The sequence below is a fragment of the Saccostrea cucullata genome, unplaced genomic scaffold, assembly GCF_032062105.1.
Source record: "Saccostrea cucullata isolate Sc308-1 unplaced genomic scaffold, CSIRO_AGI_Scuc_v1 ctg49, whole genome shotgun sequence".
Taxonomy (NCBI): domain Eukaryota; kingdom Metazoa; phylum Mollusca; class Bivalvia; order Ostreida; family Ostreidae; genus Saccostrea; species Saccostrea cuccullata.
Genome location: NW_026925976.1, coordinates 1,030,671 through 1,049,529, shown reverse-complemented (window position 1 = coordinate 1,049,529; position 18,859 = coordinate 1,030,671). Strand labels below are relative to the sequence as shown.

Sequence of the window (18,859 nt, the reverse complement as noted above, 5' to 3'; positions counted from 1 at the left end):
GGTCAGGGCTTTTTCTGTTAGGGCGGGTCCACAGTTGAGCTCCCCATCCCACAGGAACCACTGACCCTGGGGCCACATCTTTGAAAATTTTGGAAATTTTTAAAAATTATATTTCATCATGCTGTTGATTAATACCAAAATGCAGTCGTCAAAGCATTAAATTATTTCAGACTATGTTACCCCCCCCCCCAAAGTACCTCTGTCCCAGGGGACAGGAATTTAACCATTTTTGGAAGAAGCAGGGTTTTTTTTCATAAAAATATACTAAGATCATTGGCAGTATACCCAATAACAAAGGAAAAGATTTTCAAAGAATTCAAGAATTCAAGCATTTTCACTATATGAAAATTTAGAGCCCCCCCCCCCCCCCCCCCCCCAACACAAGAATCTCTAACCCAGGGACCCTGAAATTCAAAAATCTCAAAGAGGCATCCTTCCTCCTCATAAATATGTACATAGTTCATTGGTTAAATACTCAGTGCAGAAAAGAAGAGTTTTAAAGAATTTATGCATTTTCACTATATATTCTATAAAGCCCCGCCCTAACACCAGAACCCCAAACCCAGGGGCCATGAAACTCACAATTTTGGAAGAGGTAGCCTTATTCAACATAACCATGTACTTGGTTAGTTTATTTAGTACTCAGGAGCAAAGAAGAAGATTTTCAAAGAAATAATTCATATTTTACTATATAATCTATATAGCCCCGCCCTAGCACTATAACCCCTGACCCTGGGGCCATGAAATTCACAAATTTGGAAGAGGTAGCCTTATTCAACATAGCCATGTACTTGGTCAGTTTATTTAATGCCCACAAACAGAAAAGAAGAATTTCAAAGAATTTATGCATTTTCACTATATAATCTATATATAGCCCCACCCTACCACTAAAACCCCTGACCCTGGGACCATTAAATTCACAATTTGAGAAAAGGTAGTCTTATTCAACATAACTATGCACTTGGTTAGTTTATTTTAAATGCCCACAAACAGAAAAGAAGAATTTCAAAAAAAAATTATGCATTTTCACTATATAATCTATATAGCCCCGCCCTACCACTAGAACCCCTGACCCTGGGGCCATGGGCCATGAAATTCACAATTTTGGAAAAGGCGTTCATTGCTCAACTTACCTATGCACTTGGTTAGTTTATTTATGCCCACAAACAGAAAAGAAGAATTTCAAAGGAATAATGCATTTTCACTATATAACCTGTTTAGCCCTAGCACTAGAGCCGCTCACCCTGGGGCCATGAATTTCACAATTTTGGTAGAAGACTCAATGTTGATTACAATCATAGCAACAGTTTAACTGCTTGATGTCCAGGAGTAAAGAAGAAGATTTTAAAAGATTGCACTAATTTTAGTGGTTTTTGCCCCCACCCCCCAGGCCCCAGGGGGGCAGGGACCATGAAATTCACAAATGTTATTCCCCTTAACCCATAGATGCTATATGCCAAATTTGGCTGAAATTGGTTCAGTGGTTTCAGAGTAGAAGCTAAAAATGTTCAAATGTTAACGCACGACGAACGACAGTGTCTGTAGTTAATTCTGACTGTGCGTAACGCTAGCTTTCGTTTCCATGCAATATCTCGAGAAGTCTTTGAGCTTTTCCGATGAAATTTTACACAATAACTACCTATGACCTAATAAAGATCCCTACTGATTTTTAGGTAAAAGGTCAAAGTCATCAAAATTTTATCTGTTTAAACAGTTAATTTTCCGCAATGTATACTAGTATATCAGTTCACCTTTGAGTTTTTGCAATGATATTTTAAACCACAACACTCTATGGCTTAAAGAAGACGCCTTTATAATTTGAGGTTAAAAGGTCAAAGCGCATGCATAATAACAACATATAAATGTTTCAAAAGATTATCGACGCAAATTGTTTTAAAGTAAAAATATATTGTACATTTATTGACTTGGTTAAAAGGTAAAATGTATTTTGTTGGAGCCCTGTGGGGATCCGGGTTAGAATAGGTCCTCAGTACCCCCTTGCTTGTCGTAAAAGGCGACTAAATGGGGCGGTCCTTCGGATGAGACCGTATAAACCGAGGCCCCGTGTCACAGCAGGTGCGGCACGATAAAGATCCCTCCCTGTTCAAAGGCCCTGAGTGCCGAGCATAGGCCTAAATTTGCAGCCCTTCACCGGCAATGGTGACGTCTCCATATCAGTGAAATATTCTGGAGAGGGACGTTAAACAGTATACAATCAATCAATCAATTATTTTGTTGGACTCAAGCATCATACTGCCTGAATATGAAAGCCTAAAAGGATCAATCTACGGAGTAAAAAATTAAAAGGCGTAATAACGCGTTCTAAAAGACGTAATGACACGAAAAAAGGCTAGTAATGCATTTTGAAAAGGCGTAATTATGCCTTTCTAAAAAGCCTTATACGCCTTTCAAAAAAGAATCTACAATATGCCTTTTCAAAAGGCATTTTTACGCATTTCAAAAAAGGTGTTACTTAGTATTTGATATTTTATTTTATTTTCAATACATGACTAACATAGCCCACCCCGGGGACTGAAAAATTACCCTCAGGACATGAATTTCACAATTAAATATACTCAGTATCAATTAATATTTTAAACATGCAGATCGTGATTAGAGTTCCAGGAAAGATTTTTACATGCAAACAGATGTCTGCGAGATGTGTAGGAACATAGAAAACACTTTTAAATATTGTATAAATAAAGATAGCTTTGATTTAATCTTTTAAATAACTATTAACATAGAATAAGTAACGCCTTACCATTTTTGGTTACAATGTTTTTTTTTTTAACTGGCCGGTTATGAGTGCCCCCTCCCTCAACCTCACATTTGCAAGGAGAGAATAATCTTGTTATATAAAATTCATTTATTGGCAGCTTGGTCCCAGAAAACGTTATCTATAGATTGATCCTAATAAGCTTTCGAACCCTTAGGTCGTTAGGCCGAAAGCAAAAAACTTTGTTATGGAGAAACACTGGAAGCTCATTCTAATGACAAAAAAAAAAGCTTATGTCTCGAGGGTGTGTCATTACCTTAAAATTCTAAGAAATGCATAGCATTATTTCGCAATGTTGACCTGTATGTGACTGCATGGTCATACCGACATGTTCAAGGTCATTGGCAAATGGTTTTGCCCGGGATGGATCTAATATTCATATCTGATATACACTCAAGGTCCATTCTGTTAAATTCAAAGTGACTGACGAAAAAGTAAAAAAAATTCTTGTCAGGGGTATAACTTTGAAATGGAGAGTTTTTAGAGCTCATATTTGGTTACAGATATCATTAATGACCTAGGGGTATATCGTGACCTTCAACAAGGTCATTCCTGCATGGTCACTAGTATATAAATTGTAACGTTTATAAAAGGTTTTTAAATTTTTTAATGAAAAACATTCCATTTCTATATTTCACTGAAAGATTACTTAATACCAGATAATAAGTCATTTTTCCAAACCAAGGTCTTTTAGGCAAGTTCAAGGTCCAACTTAAAAATTTTGAATGGGAAAATTAAAATTGTAGCAGGGAGTATTATTATTTTGTGAGCTCACAGTACTTCTTTTTCAGAGCTAAGAAACACATCAGAAATTTTAGACTTCTTTAAACATAGATTTATATAATACGTAATTTTAAAGTTATAATGAAAACATATATCACACTTGCTGCTATATGTAATTTTAAATGTTAGAAATGTCTAGTACAATTTAAGGGTCACCTGGTAGGTACATGCAATAGGTTTGTAATTTTTATACCAATGTTTAGAATATTGCCTGGCACATTTACTACACTCCAGTTTTCGGCTATACTTGTAAGATCTATTAACATTGAAAAAACCAAATTTTGGTTTTACATCACAAACTATCAAAAATAGAAAATGAATTATTGAGAAAATCCTTTTTGCTAAATAAATTCTGGCAATCATAGGCATTTATGCCTGCTGTGCATTAATTTGAATAAATATTTTAAACCAATCACTTTCCGTTCAATTTTGCTGGTTTATTTACAATAACAATACAGTCATATTAAATAAATGATAAACACATAATACATGTACTATTGCAGCAACAATATCAATACATGCATAGATAACCAAAATCAGGGGCATATACATCCTCCCTATGCCAGAGGTACTGAAAACACATTGCAACATGTTGACTCCAGACCCCTGGCATAGCGAGAATGGGACATAAATTAAATGTTTATAATATCTCTGATGAAAAAACAATTACAAGAACAAATAAAAAAAAACATGAATTTAGTTTTATAACAAAACGAGGTACCCTAGTCCCTCCCATTCAAATAAGATCCTCCATTAAATCATATCTACAATCACTAATAACAAAAAATGCAGATATAAGCATGGAAGAATCTCTGTATTTTTGTCAGAAACAAAATCCACAACAAATATACTGTATATATAATTCAAAATCATTTGAATTTAATTTCATTTGAAAAGTTGTACACTAAAAATTTTCATTTATAGGTTTCTGCAATTTTACACCTGATTTGTAAGTTAACTGTTCAATAGTATATTCACACAGTTTCATGGTAACTGAGGTACTACTCTTTTGCAGGATAAAATGATACAGTTTGCTGAAATATGATGTAAAAGTATTTGTTTAACATGTACATCATTTAATTATTTATCAATAAAAACATTGCAAAAATATAAAACTTGCCATGAAAATGAGAAATACCACATTTATCATGAAAGGGCCAAATTAGAGATCTAAAAATAGATGTAAATATCCTTGAAGCCATAAATACATAATAAAATCTAGAATTGTACAAAATATTTTCAGCAGAAAAACCAGATATGTGTGAATGAAGAGGCCATATGGCTTAGTGTGTAGAAAATATAGGTCACATAACAATGTTTAGCACCAATTAACGGGGTATAAATATGCCAAATAATGACCTTGGTCATCTTTAGAACAAGCACTTTGCTATAAACAGCCTAACACAAAGGCTCTTTGTGCCATATCCAAAGTAAACTGTTTTGCTGTCACCTACTACATGTGTAGTACTATATTAAAGAAGCAAAATCGTTTGTCCCTGGTACTTCCTTGTCATTGTGTATTCCTGTGTATATATTTGAAACTTTTAAAACAAATCAAGTTTTCAGTAACTGTATGGTTTGTTTATCAGCAGATTGTATACTCAGTATTTTTTTTTTTATATCTATACAAATTCAAATCTTTCTCTCTTGAGGAGAGAGGGCACTAAAACCTCAAGTCTCTCAGATTTACTCTGATAAATACATGTAATAGTCAAGATGTGAAAATGAATGTTAAATGTTATTTTTATTAATGAACAAAAAATACAATAAAAAAATCATAAGCTACTAGTATCCTTTTCAGTTGACCTTTTCCAGCAAGAGGCCAGTGACTACATGTACAAACTGAATGATCTTTCCTTCACTTTTCCAATTTGCTTTTCATAACACTGATGTAAACAGCAAAAGAGTATAACATAAATTGTACACCGAGTATTTCATAAAAATAATTTAATAAATCACAGGGGGAAAAAATCAATTAAATAAGTCAGATATGTTTCACAATATTAAACCTTTCATGTTTAACGATTTGTCATGCATAAATTTACAATTAATTCAGCCTTAGGCATGAAATACAGTCGAACCTCTTTATCTCAAACTCAACTGAACTGAAGGTAAACTTTCAGATATACCTGAAGATTCAAAACATTAGAGGTAAAATAATTTTAATAACAAGCAAATGGAACTTCTTTACCTATATGATGTAACTTTTTTTTCAGGGATTTCAATGGAACATTTATTCTTGCACAATTTATTAATCATGTTGTGCACCCAGTTGCCACTTTTCTGAAAATCTTGTATTTTCTCTGGGTAACTAGATATCACATTGGCTGTTTTTCATCCCCTTGAAAAGAATTCACTAGTAGAAGTTGTCAATCTAGAATTTGGATCCAAAACGCTTAGAAACAAAAGATATTTTGTGGATTACTACTACATCTAACTAACCACTGCTAACTAAACTAAAAATGATTTACTTATTTCAAATTCAAACTCATCTAGCTCTTTAGTACATCTCATTTTCTTTGATCTAAAAATCGAGACTAAATATCTAAAAGCTCAGCGAGTTTCGGAAGCTGCAAACAGCTGGTCTTTAGAAATTCTGACCTTGTCAATTAGAAATGGTATAACCTGTCACATTAAAACTCCAGCCATAACATAACGACTAAACAAGGGCTTCCAAAAGACCAGTAACATGTGGTACCTCTATGAATTAAGAAGGTACCTTGTGGAAGCTATCATAATTCTATGGTTTTTTTTTTTTTTTATTTTGGACAGAGCAAGAATATTTTCAGTGAAATAAAAGTACTAATTACTAGCAGATACTGATAGGTTTGAATTTTCTCTCAAACCAGTCAATACTAAAATTTTTGGCAAAGTCTAACTACATGCTTATCATTTGCATGTGTGTGTAACTCAAAACTTTCAAGCGTCACCATAGCAACACTCTTACTCCTTTGTCTTAAAGACTGATACATGTACATGTACTAACTAGCCAGATCAAGCAATTAAAGGATCCCATGCCCAAAATATTGCACTTGACTGAGTTTTGTCAATTAACTGATCATCTCCAATTGTCTTATTTCTATATCTTTTAAATAACAAAACAAAATACCACAAAAATACTGAGCAAATGCATCACAGATATAGTTTACACACAACACCGATGTTTTAATAAATATAGATATATCTTCAAGGGCAGATAACTGCTGGTTACTATCAAGACTGGGAACTAGATTACTGCACCAGTTGAATGTGCTCCTCTTCTGGTGATGGCTGGCGTTTGTATTCTGGGCGGGTCACAACGTAGACCACAAGCGCAATGAGAGACACGATGGTCAGACCGAGGAAATTGATGATGTAGGTTTCCGTGGGAAAAGCAGAATATTTACTATGGAAAGAAAAGACGGCCATTAATAAATAAAGAAATACTAGACTTTGTTATATACTGTAACTACTACTCGAATTAAACATAAGGCATCAAGAGCTGCCTGGTGTACTTACAAGTGAGCGTAGAAGTCTGTAAAGAGAGCTTTCTCGGTGATACCGGTCACTGCGCTAGCCCCGGCCAGACAGAGAATGGCCAGCCCCCAGAACACGTGGTGGGGCATGTAAGTCTGGCGGCCCCCCACACTTAACAGGGGGAACACAAAGGAAATCAGGCCACACACCCACTGAAAAATACAAATTAAGTAGATGAACACATTAATACAAAGATGTAAAAGAAACTGTACATGTATCTTGGATTAAAAAACATATCAAATTGATTCATTTTATTAAGTGAGTGGTATAATTATGCAATAATAAATTCCTTGCAGACAATTAGAAGTCTTCATTACCTGGAGTCCAAACAAGACAACTGTGATAATTCCTAGCCAACTGTGGAGACTGTAGAGGTTGGGGATGGGGGGTTTTGGCAGATTGTGAGAATCAAACACGGCCTTCAGCCCCACTCCCGTGAAGATCAGCACCAAGGCCTGGACTATCCCATGTACTGCCTTCAGGTAAGTCTTCTTCACATTCCGAAACACGCGGTAAGTCAAAATGGCTGGAAATATAAGGCAGAATTAAGTACACATTGTGATGTAAAATCGGTATTAGTATAATTTTGTATAAGAGCAAATCTTTATAATTCTATATTTGTGTTATTCTGTATTTATATGTATATCAAAAACACCATCTCCAGTTTTCTATTATCAATCTTCTTTAGTACAAAAAATTAAAATTTATATATTTTAAATCATATGATATCCAAAATGAAATGCATTCATTAAACTTATTATTACAACTCATTTTTTTTTGTAAAACTAATCTATCATTTTGTCTCCATATAAATTTTGAATGAGCTATTGAGGAACTTTAAATATGGTACTGTAATCTGTTTTCTTTACCATCAGAATACAGGAATATCATGCCGGTCACCATGAACACGGGGTGATAATTAAATTCGTGTTTGGGGTCCGACTGCCAGGCAAAGCCCCCTCGGAAGGACCCCATCCACACGGCTACCAGAATAACCGCCGTCAATCCAAGCACCTGTATGACCAGGATCAGCACGGTGAAGAATGCCAGACTCCCTGACTGATTTTGTCTTTCAGAATTCTCCATACTGGGCCGATTCTGTAAAGATAAGATTAAGAAATAAAATCCCTGCACGAAATAAAACAATCCCACAGCATTCCTCATAGGGAAGATAATACTGACATGCATTGTTCCGTCATTGTTGACCTGAGTCGTTTCTGTTTCCCTGATTAATGTTTTACAGATCCTGGTAATACAGACCTGTAATTCAACTTCCAGGATATCAAATGACAATCATACTGGTCTTAAAGAGAAATGGGAGAAATGAGTTAAGCAAATTGAGAGACTGTTTAACAAGTGCATAGAGTTTCATAAGCATGCGAAGACAGATAACTCTTTCTAAAACAAGTTTAGATATTAAAAGTGTAGCTTTGCTACTATGTATCTGAGGCCTGCAATTTCAACAGAGCAAGCACTCCCAAAAATTTCTGTTGGAGGTTAAAGGAATTTTGGCAAGGGCTTGTTGAACTGTTGAACTCTGATTCAACAAACTGATTCAAAGAATTGTGGTCCCCTGCTTTTTGTGTCTTAGTGGATCAGCTCAATATCAGCAAACCTTTAGAAAAACAGTGCCAAAACCCAAGTGGGACACACTGATAGACAGCTAGACAGACGGGCGGACAGTTAGACAGATGGACAGACTCAGAGGAAATTTATATAGTCCCCTCCAGTTTCACTGGTAGGGGACTAATAACTTTCAGTCTAAATTCTATTTAAAAATTTATATTTGCATGCTAGATTGTTATTTTAAATCCAGCTTGAGATAATTGGATGATATGAACTAGGTACAAAGAATTCATTCTATGTAAACTTATTATTTGAGAGTGTAAAGTTGCTACAGTTTTGAAAGTAATATGGATAAAGTAGAAGTATTTAAATTGAATCCATGAGGACATGAAATATCCAATATACATCTAACTAGCTTTGCTGTTTCCCTCTTTACATACAGTGTCCATAATCTAACAAAGCTTAAAACAACTGACACACCGGTAACCATTACATGTAGATACTATATATACACTTACATGCTTGTCTGTTTAATACATAATCCTGGATATCGTAAACATTTATAACATTTACACACAGTAGTGTCCATCTGATGACATAAGGAAAGGTACTTAACATAAATATATATCATATGTAGACAATGAGACAAGAGGCCCACTTGACTCTACATGTCCATCATGGTTAACATGTGCTTAGTGAGTTTTTTTGTCTCTAAAATAAGAGCTAAGGTCTATTCCATAGACAGGTGATCAATTTATCATGTTTAATTTAAAGATATGCTGCACTTTTTTGGGGCTACAAATAATTTTTAGCAACATATAACAACAATTGTTTTGTGGATCCCTGTGACCTTGGTACAATCAAGATTTCATATACTTGAATGATTAGAGCATCTTAATTTGACAAACAAAAGGCTCTGATATACTATTGTATATAGACATAAAATTTTCAATTTAAAACTTCCAGCTGAATGAGTATAGGCCCCTGAATCAAAACAGGTTCAGTAAGTCCTGCCATATATCCTATATATACTGTAGAAGTACATGTACTTTTTTTCCACGTGGTATTAATTTACGCTATGTACGTATAGTGACAGCCAAGGAAATCCGCGTATTTTCTACTGACTCGCGGATTAAACAGAAATTGAGATTCCATGGAATTATGACCCCTCGGAAAAAAGTACATCTACAGTATACATGTATATATTTTGGTCACTTTGCCTCATGTACTGTAATACTGTATGGAAAACTCATACATGTGATTCTTCCGGCGGGAGGCAAAATCTCCCAATTTTTAACCCCCCTTCTGCCCCTCCCGATTAATTTTTAAATCTTCCGTGTTTAAAATAATTCTTCAAATTAAATATATTTTGCATTAATTTTTATCATGTTTCTTATAATTGCTTAGAATGACAAAACATTGAGATAACAAAGGCAGTGCAATAATTTTTCACAGTAGTAGGCTTCTTAGTACATTTGTAATCAGCATGAGGTCGTATGATTCAGTTGTAAAAATTAGTGATATATCAACTTGATAAATGACCATCGATGTTTTGTAGCTGAAATGCTGATTGCAGAACATTGTAATTGGTTGCTAAAATACCCAATTGCCATCTTCTAATGCTGCGGTGGTCATTAAAAGATACAGTTATACTAAGGGTAACACTTTAGTTAAGGTTCATAAACCCTCTGCTCACTCACTCATAAAAAAATATTGCTTGAACCTTAATGATTTTCCCAAAGAAATGTATTTTATAAGTAAAATACAAACAATAATAGCATAGCTTGCGGGGCAAAATTGGACAAAAAAAGACCTTTCAACTTGTCAAATTTATAAAGGAATAATACCCATTTATGTCATTAAGAGTTATCTCTCTTATTAGAGTATTGATGTACCTTAAAAATAGATCAAACTACAGGGTGTTGCTAAAAAATATACCTGACTCTACTTTGTTGTATTTTTAGAGAAGTTAATTTTATCTCTTCATATTCTATTTAAAATAAAAAAAATTACTGACATAAAATATGTTACACAAGACCTATGTTTTACTTCACTTACTGCTAAAAAATATACCTCACTCTACTTTGTTGTATTTTTAGAGAAGTTAATTTTATCTCTTCATATTCTATTCAAAAACAAATAACTGACATAAAAAATGTTACATATATGACCTAGTATGTTTTACTTCACTTACTGGTTGATGTATCAATACCAAATCAAAAATAAAATTTTATTCAGAGTTTTAATGATGATGTTAACTCTTAATTAATTTCAATGAATTGATTTTATTTTTGACTCTATTTCACTTCTGATCATTTGAATAAAAATTCGAACATATTATTTCAAAGCTAAAGCTAGACTTTATGAAACAAAAATTATGAAGTAATATAGAGGGAGATGGCATTTTCTAGGGGGTTGGATGGTCTTTTGCGATTTGAAAATATGTCAATAAAAAATCTCCAGCTTTGAGACCCAAACTCCAGCTGAAAAATTTCAAATCTCCAGTTGTGATTGTTCAGTTCTGTCACATGTATGAAAACTATAAATCTGAGGGCTCAGGGCTGCTTTGAGATATTAGTGATACAGGGTCTATGTTGATGAAAGAACTTAATTCTGTTCTATTCCTACACCTACAGGAGACTGGTTCTTTCTGTTTATATATGTACAGCAACATCAGTTGTAGTGAGGACAAAGAAAACATGAGCATGCATGATCATAGCCTCCATGTAAACAAGTTAAAATTATAAAACTTTTTCATTTAATTCAAATCAAGCTTTCACATATCTTAAATTTACACCTGTAACCATATTTGTGCCAATTGGGTAGTCATGCATGGTTCATTTAATACAGCATTAAATCTACAAGCCTAGGGTTAGATTTAATAAACAATAATATCTTACCGAAGACCTGGATGTCTTACAGCTACAAGTCTGACTGAAAGTATTGGATTATCAATACCAATCTAATTAAAATCAGACATCTTAGATCCGTGCCCTATACACCCTGCGTTAGAGTGTGTATACAGCATTGATCTGAAAAGTCTGATTTTTTAAATTACAGACTGGTATCAATACATTTTTGTACTTGCCAGTTTGGATTATAAACTAATAATATATAGGCTAACAACTATACTTAAAAAATGAATATAAACAGAAATATTCTCTGCAAGCAAATAAGAAGTATATATTGTTCATGTGTGAACTTTCAGATGGCATTGAATTTACTTCACATGCCAAAAGAAAGGGCAATTATTTTGAAATTTACTAAATGTAAAAATACAACCTGATCAAAATATTGACACCTGAAAAAATTCTTTTAGTCATCATGCTCATCACGAGCACCTGAATGCTGGTGATTAATCCTCATAAACATACTGGGGTATCTTTTTCATTCATTTCCTTCCTGGACAAGAACACATACTGACTACTGTAAGTGTAACCAATGTTATGCCATATGGATTGGAATATTTAAAAGTCAGAAAGAATATCTTGGTTTATTTCACAATGCCCTAGTCTTACTCCTATATTAGAATTAAAAAACCCATGTTTGCATAAATTGTAAATAAAATTTCTTCTCTGTTTTTGTATTCTTTTGACACTTCATAGGCTTGGGAATCTACTAATCAATGTTATTTCTTAATTTTGCACTAATGTGAAATAGAAACTTAAGTAAAAGATATAAACATATGGTACATTACCGAGTCAGGCAAGTGTCCGTAAATGACTAAATCTCTTATAATTCCGGCTGTTCAGCGCAGCCTCCGCACAACAATCGATTCCAAACCGTAATTAGGTCGTACGTAAAGTTGAGGAGATGTACCTTTAAATGCAAACCATTTTGTGCTTCAAATAAAGTTTACTCACATGTATCGTAGAGAATAATGTACATGTTATGACAAAAAGAACAAAGATCCATACATTCCCTTGTATAATATGATTTCAAATGTTTTCTACGAAATAACATAGTCCGCCTTATTGTCTTACTTTTTTTTACTTTCACTTTCACCAAAACAATATCAAAATTTCAAATTCTTTGAACTGATGAACGCTACTTTGAAAAACGGAAATTGTATACCCTTTGTTGGATGTAAGTTGTCTGATAAGAACAGTTTAAATTTATTTTATTACAAAAGCGTGACAACGCTTCAATGATAGCTCTGCGCTTTTTTTGAAAGAAAAACCACGTTGGGTGTAACAGGTCCAGTACAATCAGTACATTTAGCTACGTAGGTAGAATTACCTACGTAGCTTTATTTACCTACCTCACTTGATTTAAAATTGAATTTATTTCTATAAAAAAGCATTTTTCTCAGGATGTGCAAAAACTATCATTTTGATGCAGTGATCATTTTCAACTTTGAACTCATCTGAAAACAATTCATGAAAAATTCCCTCTTGAAGAAATGTCTTTTTCTGCGCAATTGCAATCAAAGTTCTGAAAGTTTTGGGGCTATGTATGACAGTTAGAACAGTTACTCCTTGAATGAAATGACAAAGAAGTCCAGTTCTGGTTAACATGATAATAGGTCGGTAATTATACAGCACAATGTGAAGTAATCATACTCAGTCATGCCTCACCGCACCTCACGGCATGGACAGATAACCAAACAATGGAATTACATGTTTTGCTCTAAATTGACCAAACACAGCGATGTTTAAACTATCTCTGCTTTGGAATGTTTTTTAAAGTCTCCCTAGTATAAATATCAAAAGTCATTTAATTGCGATTTTTTGTCTCTTTTCCATAAAAAGAAAAGTTACATTGAGATAGCTAAATCAAGCTACCTGAGGTAGGTAAATAAAGCTACGTAGGTAATTCTACCTACGTAGCTAAATGTACCGATTGTACTGGACCTGTGTAAGTGTATGGACAGATCAACTTTTAAATTATTTGAATATTACACAGTTCGGTTCAACTCCAATATAAGGATAAAGTAGAACTTTGACTGAAACAATATTAACATATTCATACAATACTGTATATTGTAGTAATGTTATGGAGTTAATTATTTCTACATTCCACACATGGATTTACTGTCGACCAGGGAATGTTGACGGTTGACAGTTGACACTGTCATCATGCTCATTCATAAGTTATGAGTTCATAAGTTTTTATTTTTTATTTTTCCTTGAATGTAAGTGAAAATGTGTCACACTGTCTACTCAGCCTTATGATCAATAAATTTTATTGTTCCAGTAGGGACATATAAAATCAGAGGAAAAGAAGATGTTTACAGGACACTGAAAGTAGCATTACAAGCAGGATACAGATTAATAGGTCGGTCGGTTTACAAGGAGTTTGTTTCCAATGACCATGATAGATTTGTTAAATCTGACAAAGAAATGATAGAATTCTAAAAAAAAAAAAATTGAAAGCCATGAAAATAGATTTTTTTTTTACATTTAATACTGTAAGTCATTTTAAATCCATGGTGTAAAAATGTCATGATTTCCCAAAAATTTACCAATCACAATGGTTTTAATTTCACGCTGCAAGAAATTAATTTTAATTTGGTGTAAGCATTTAAGCGTTTTTAACATGTGTTTAATAGTTAATGTTATTATACTTCTGTTAAAATGTTTCCTATATAAAGTTAATTTTAATTTGGTGTAAGCATTTTTTCAAATTTTTGCGTTTTTAACATGTGTTTAATAGTTAATGATATATTATACATCATACTGTAAAATGAGAATATTTGGCACACTACTAATTTTAGCGCCTTTGGCGCAAGAGCCCCTGATTGCTAAAAGGAATTCTAAATATTATTTTGTTTTGTATGTTCAAAGCTTTCACATAAGTACATGTAAACTGGAATGTCGGAGGGCCGTTGGATCTTATATACACACTAGCAGTGTTAACATAGTAAGATCAATTCGAGAAAGTTCTGCCAAATCATAATTTATTTAATTAAACTATTGTTAGTTGTTACCGGATACTTATCATTAGCACCTTCAAAGTTTGGCTTCTTGGTGTGTCAATCATCTATCGCCTCGAGGTAAACAATGCAATCAAGCATGGCGATTGAGCTTGCAGACAATACCTGATTATGATTATCCAAGTAACTTTCCTTTGATGCATGCATTGTTTTAATATGAATAAAATGCGTGAATGTTCTTTTTTTCTTTTATCTAAAATAAAATTAAACATTGTGCCATGTCTATGTGATTGCAACACCATGGTAAAGTTGACGATTGTTTACTTATATACGGGCCGGGAGTGCTATTGTGTTTCTATGCTTGACTAACCAAGAAGTCAAATACGGGCGTGGATTAAAAACATAATATCACATTTATATATTTTAATGACAAGTGCAAACGCTAAAATTTATTTGCGCTAATGCATTCCCAATTGCGTTTATGCTAAAATACGTATGTGCCAAATTTTCTCGTTTTACAGTACACAATGGGTTTAATTTCGCGGAAAAATGATGAGTCGCAAACATAGTGAAATAAAAAAATTGTGATTATTTGCCAATCTACAGTAAAACTTTCTTACGAGAACTTTTTAGATCTAATACAATTTAACTTATAGAAATTTAAACTAATAAGGTTTTAAAATAAAAACTTAGGGGCATATATGTACAAATACAGTAATCATTATCTTTCAGACACAGCTGCAGTTTACAGAAATGAAACAGAGATTGGTCAGAGCCTTGATGAACTGTTACCAGTAAATCAGCTGAAGAGATCAGACATTTTTATCACCAGCAAACTTGGTAATAAATGTAATATCCTAGTAGTAGTCTAAGTTAGCACTTAATCTTTATTTATCATGCATAGCTACATCATGGTGTATACCTATTTTTTCTTCAAACTTTACAAATTCAGGAAATATGTAATGGAGTACTTGATCTTTCTAATACTTTAACAAAAAAAAATTTCTTGACATCAATAAACCAAATACATACAAATTAATGTTTTTATTTTCCAGGGCCCAAGGACCAGGGAGAGGGGAACTGTTATTCTGCCTGTCTGAAATCTCTGTCTAACCTTGGCTGTCAGTATCTTGACCTTTACCTCATTCACTGGCCAGGAACCCAGGGGAAGAAGCCAGATGACCCTGGTCAGTATGAGCTACGCCTGGGCAGCTGGAGGGATCTGATCAAGTTACAAAGGGAGGGTAAGACAATGTAAAGTGGGGGGGGGGGGCAGAAACAATGCTGGTAAAATAGAAAATAAGAAGAGCTGACTTTTCTTGGGTATTAAATAATTGTTAGTACCAGGTATTGAAAATATCCTTTTAAAGCAATAATCATTAAATATTTTGCCTAAGATTTATGACTCATTCAGTTTTTTTATTTCATGATTGAAGAATGTTTTATTTTGTTTATGTAGGTAAATTGAAAAACATTGGAATTTCCAATTTCCTCAAGCATCACATACAAGAACTCTATGACAAAACAGGGGTCTACCCAGATGTTCTTCAGGTATGAAAACTGAATCAATCATTTCTCTCTTTTCGTTTTCTTATATTAGATCAATTTATTCTGACTGATAAATCTGGGGGTATATCTGTTTATTCTCTGAGTTTTGTCAGTAGAATTAAAGTGATCCAAAAGCTTGTAATTTCTTCTATAAAAAGATACATGGTGTATTTCTTCTTATAACTTATGTAATTGAAACAATATCAATACACATCATTCTGTACATCTATCTAAAAGTTGATTAGTGATGCTAAAGTTTTGTTCAGATTTTAAAATCATGTTTTTTGCTGCACAGTGTTGCCCTGGCAACTAAGTTAATGTACAATATAGTCTATGAAATTCTTTAAAAATACTCTTCCACCTAAAGATGGCACAGATATATAGCAAATCAAGAATCAAGTGTATCATTCCTTGTATAAATTTCCATGGTTACTATTAAAAAATAGAGAGCTGTGTTCCTATAATTCAAAAAAAGGAAAGAATGATAAATTGGAAAACTAAATGTGCACACTTTTTCTAAGTTCAAACCAATGTTGGGAAGAACAAATCACTGCATACATAATGTTTTTTTTTAATTTCAACAGACAGAGCACCATCCACATCTGGTTCAGACTGATTTGATCCAGTTCTGTAAGGAGACCGGTATCTTCTACCAGGCTTACTCCTCATTAGGAACAACCACACAGGACAACCAGGTAGGTGTACAATCTGGTTCTGTCATTAGGAACAACCACACAGGGCAACCAGTTGGTATACAATCTGGTTATGTCATTAGGAACAACCACACAGGACAACCAGTTGGTATACAATCTGGTTATGTCATTAGGAACAACCACACAGGGCAACCAGTTGGTATACAATCTGGTTATGTCATTAGGAACAACCACACAGGGCAACCAGTTGGTATACAATCTGGTTATGTCATTAGGAACAACCACACAGGACAACCAGGTAGGTAAACAATCTGGTTCTGTCATTAGGAACAACCACACAGGACAACCAGGTTAGTGTACAATTTGGTTCTATCATTAGGAACAACCACACAGAACAACCAGGCTGGTGTACAATTTGGTTCTATCATTAGGAACAACCACACAGGACAACCAGGCTGGTGTACAATTTGGTTCTATCATTAGGAACACACAGAACACACAGGACAACCACACAGGACAACCAGGTTGGTGTACAATTTGGTTCTATCATTAGGGACAACCACATAGGACAACCAGGAAGGTATGCATTAAACAAGAAATTTAACCAGGAAAGCAGGAATCAAGGGTTTGGATTAACAAGGCTCAATGTTTATTCTTTATAAAGAATTTGTTATAATGCAGAACCAATGCTACTTGTAGATTTTGGCACTAGTTCCTTATTGGTCAATTTTTATTTTTGAAGAGATTGACACAGTATATTTTTGTAATTTTTAAATACCAACAATAATAAATGAAGAAAAAATTATAGATTTTAACAGACCCAGTTGTCTTGGAAGTGAGTAGAAAACTTCAGAAGAGTGTGTCTCAGATATTACTGAGGTGGGCAGTCCAAGAAGGAATTGGTAGGTAGTTAAGCTCCATTAACAAGCTTAAGATTTTGTTTACTCAATTTAAAACCCTTTATAAAGGATTTCATCAGCAATCCATTTCTACAGTAATATATTAATTGTTTTAATTCATCTCTAACCAGTATAGTTCACAAAAACTAATATAAATGTACAGATATCAAGTTTGATATGACCTCACTGTTGTTTTTCAGGTGTACTTCCAAAGTCGTGTAACCCAAAGCATATTCAGGAAAATATAGACATTTTTTCTTTTCAAATTCCAGAGGAAGATATGAAATTGTTAAATTCACTGAATAGAGATAAACATTATTGTTGGAATCCAAAAGATATTGTTTGAATGATTGCATGAATAAAATAATATACACTCCTAAATGTATTCAAGTTTGTTCGAATCATAACCCAGTAGATGGGGTTGGGCTACAATGGACAGTCAAATTTCCTTTTAGAAGGATCTTGAAAAATATTTATGTTTACTAGTATATTGAAGCATCCTTAGGTAGTATAGAAATATTCAAGATTGTTCAAATTATGAATCTTGGGGTAAGGGTTCAGGGCCATAACAAAATAGCCATGATAAATCTTTTTTAAACAAGAAGCATCCACAGATAGTGTAGATTCAGGTTCGTGCAAAACATATCCTCAGGGGCGGAGTTGGTCCACAGCAGGGGATCAGGTTTATACATGAAAACATAGAGAAAATTTTTTTTTTCCTCAAGAATAGCAAAACCATAGTTATAGTCACATTAATTTAGAAGCAGGAAGGGTAAATTAGTTTTCTTTTTTAAAATCATGACCTAGGGGGTGGGATAGGTGTTGGGTCATGTTATGCAAGGGAAAAACATTCTTTAAAAATATTCCCCAATCCCCATAAGATCAGCAAAGCCATGTAGTTAATCATTAAAACAGCAATGCATCCTCAGATAGATTGTAGATTCTAATTTGATCAATTCATATTCTCCAGGGTAGAAGACTGGGCCACAATAGATGAACAAACTTTAACATTTTCAACATTTATTTCTATATTTCAGTGGAAAATTAAACAAAAGTTACCATCCCCTATAGAAACAATTCAAAATATTATCAATATCACCTCTCTCTCTCTCTCTCTCTCTCTCTCTCTCTCTCTCTCTCTCTCTGTGGCAACTAGGAGTATCTCAGGGATCTCCCTTTTACTCAGTTACAGATATTGAGAGATTTAATAGTATGACATCATTTTGCTTTTGACTGTTAAAAA

The 18,859-nt window shown here is 33.7% G+C and overlaps 2 protein-coding genes across 3 annotated transcripts; one reads left to right on the top strand and one right to left on the bottom strand.

Annotated features, from left to right (window-relative positions):
- Nucleotides 1-3,981: 3,981 nt before the first annotated feature.
- On the bottom strand, nt 3,982-12,413 carry LOC134270257 (transmembrane ascorbate-dependent reductase CYB561-like). Its single transcript, XM_062752458.1, has 5 exons — nt 12,339-12,413; nt 7,945-8,173; nt 7,393-7,601; nt 7,058-7,227; nt 3,982-6,944 (listed from the first exon to the last, which is right to left on the bottom strand). Exons 2-5 carry the CDS (start codon nt 8,159-8,161, stop codon nt 6,791-6,793), a joined length of 750 nt encoding a protein of 249 aa, XP_062608442.1. The 5' UTR covers nt 8,162-8,173; nt 12,339-12,413; the 3' UTR covers nt 3,982-6,790.
- A 218-nt stretch (nt 12,414-12,631) lies between these two features.
- Nucleotides 12,632-17,981, top strand: LOC134270214 (glyoxal reductase-like). Of its 2 annotated transcripts, none has more exons than XM_062752404.1 (8): nt 12,632-12,727; nt 13,838-13,918; nt 15,249-15,356; nt 15,572-15,703; nt 15,976-16,067; nt 16,649-16,759; nt 17,526-17,619; nt 17,817-17,981. In XM_062752404.1, exons 1-8 carry the CDS (start codon nt 12,682-12,684, stop codon nt 17,960-17,962), a joined length of 810 nt encoding a protein of 269 aa, XP_062608388.1. In that variant the 5' UTR covers nt 12,632-12,681; the 3' UTR covers nt 17,963-17,981. The 2 variants fall into 2 exon arrangements, with proteins under 2 accessions (XP_062608388.1, XP_062608387.1); XM_062752403.1 differs by having other exon boundaries at nt 12,635-12,727; nt 15,572-15,760.
- The last annotated feature ends 878 nt before the right edge of the window (nt 17,982-18,859 follow it).

Excerpts from the sequence above, each read along its gene's own strand:
- LOC134270257 (XM_062752458.1), bottom strand. The coding sequence starts at position 8,161 with ATGGAGAATTCTGAAAGACAAAATCAGTCAGGGAGTCTGGCATTCTTC. Across the intron at positions 7,228-7,392 it reads TTGTCTTGTTTGGACTCCAG|TGGGTGTGTGGCCTGATTTC; the intron begins GTAATGAAGACT and ends TGTATTTTTCAG. Across the intron at positions 6,945-7,057 it reads ACAGACTTCTACGCTCACTT|TAAATATTCTGCTTTTCCCA; the intron begins GTAAGTACACCA and ends TTCTTTCCATAG.
- LOC134270214 (XM_062752403.1), top strand. The coding sequence starts at position 12,682 with ATGAACGCTACTTTGAAAAACGGAAATTGTATACCCTTTGTTGGAT. Across the intron at positions 12,728-13,837 it reads TTGTATACCCTTTGTTGGAT|TAGGGACATATAAAATCAGA; the intron begins GTAAGTTGTCTG and ends TTATTGTTCCAG. Across the intron at positions 16,068-16,648 it reads TCTACCCAGATGTTCTTCAG|ACAGAGCACCATCCACATCT; the intron begins GTATGAAAACTG and ends TAATTTCAACAG.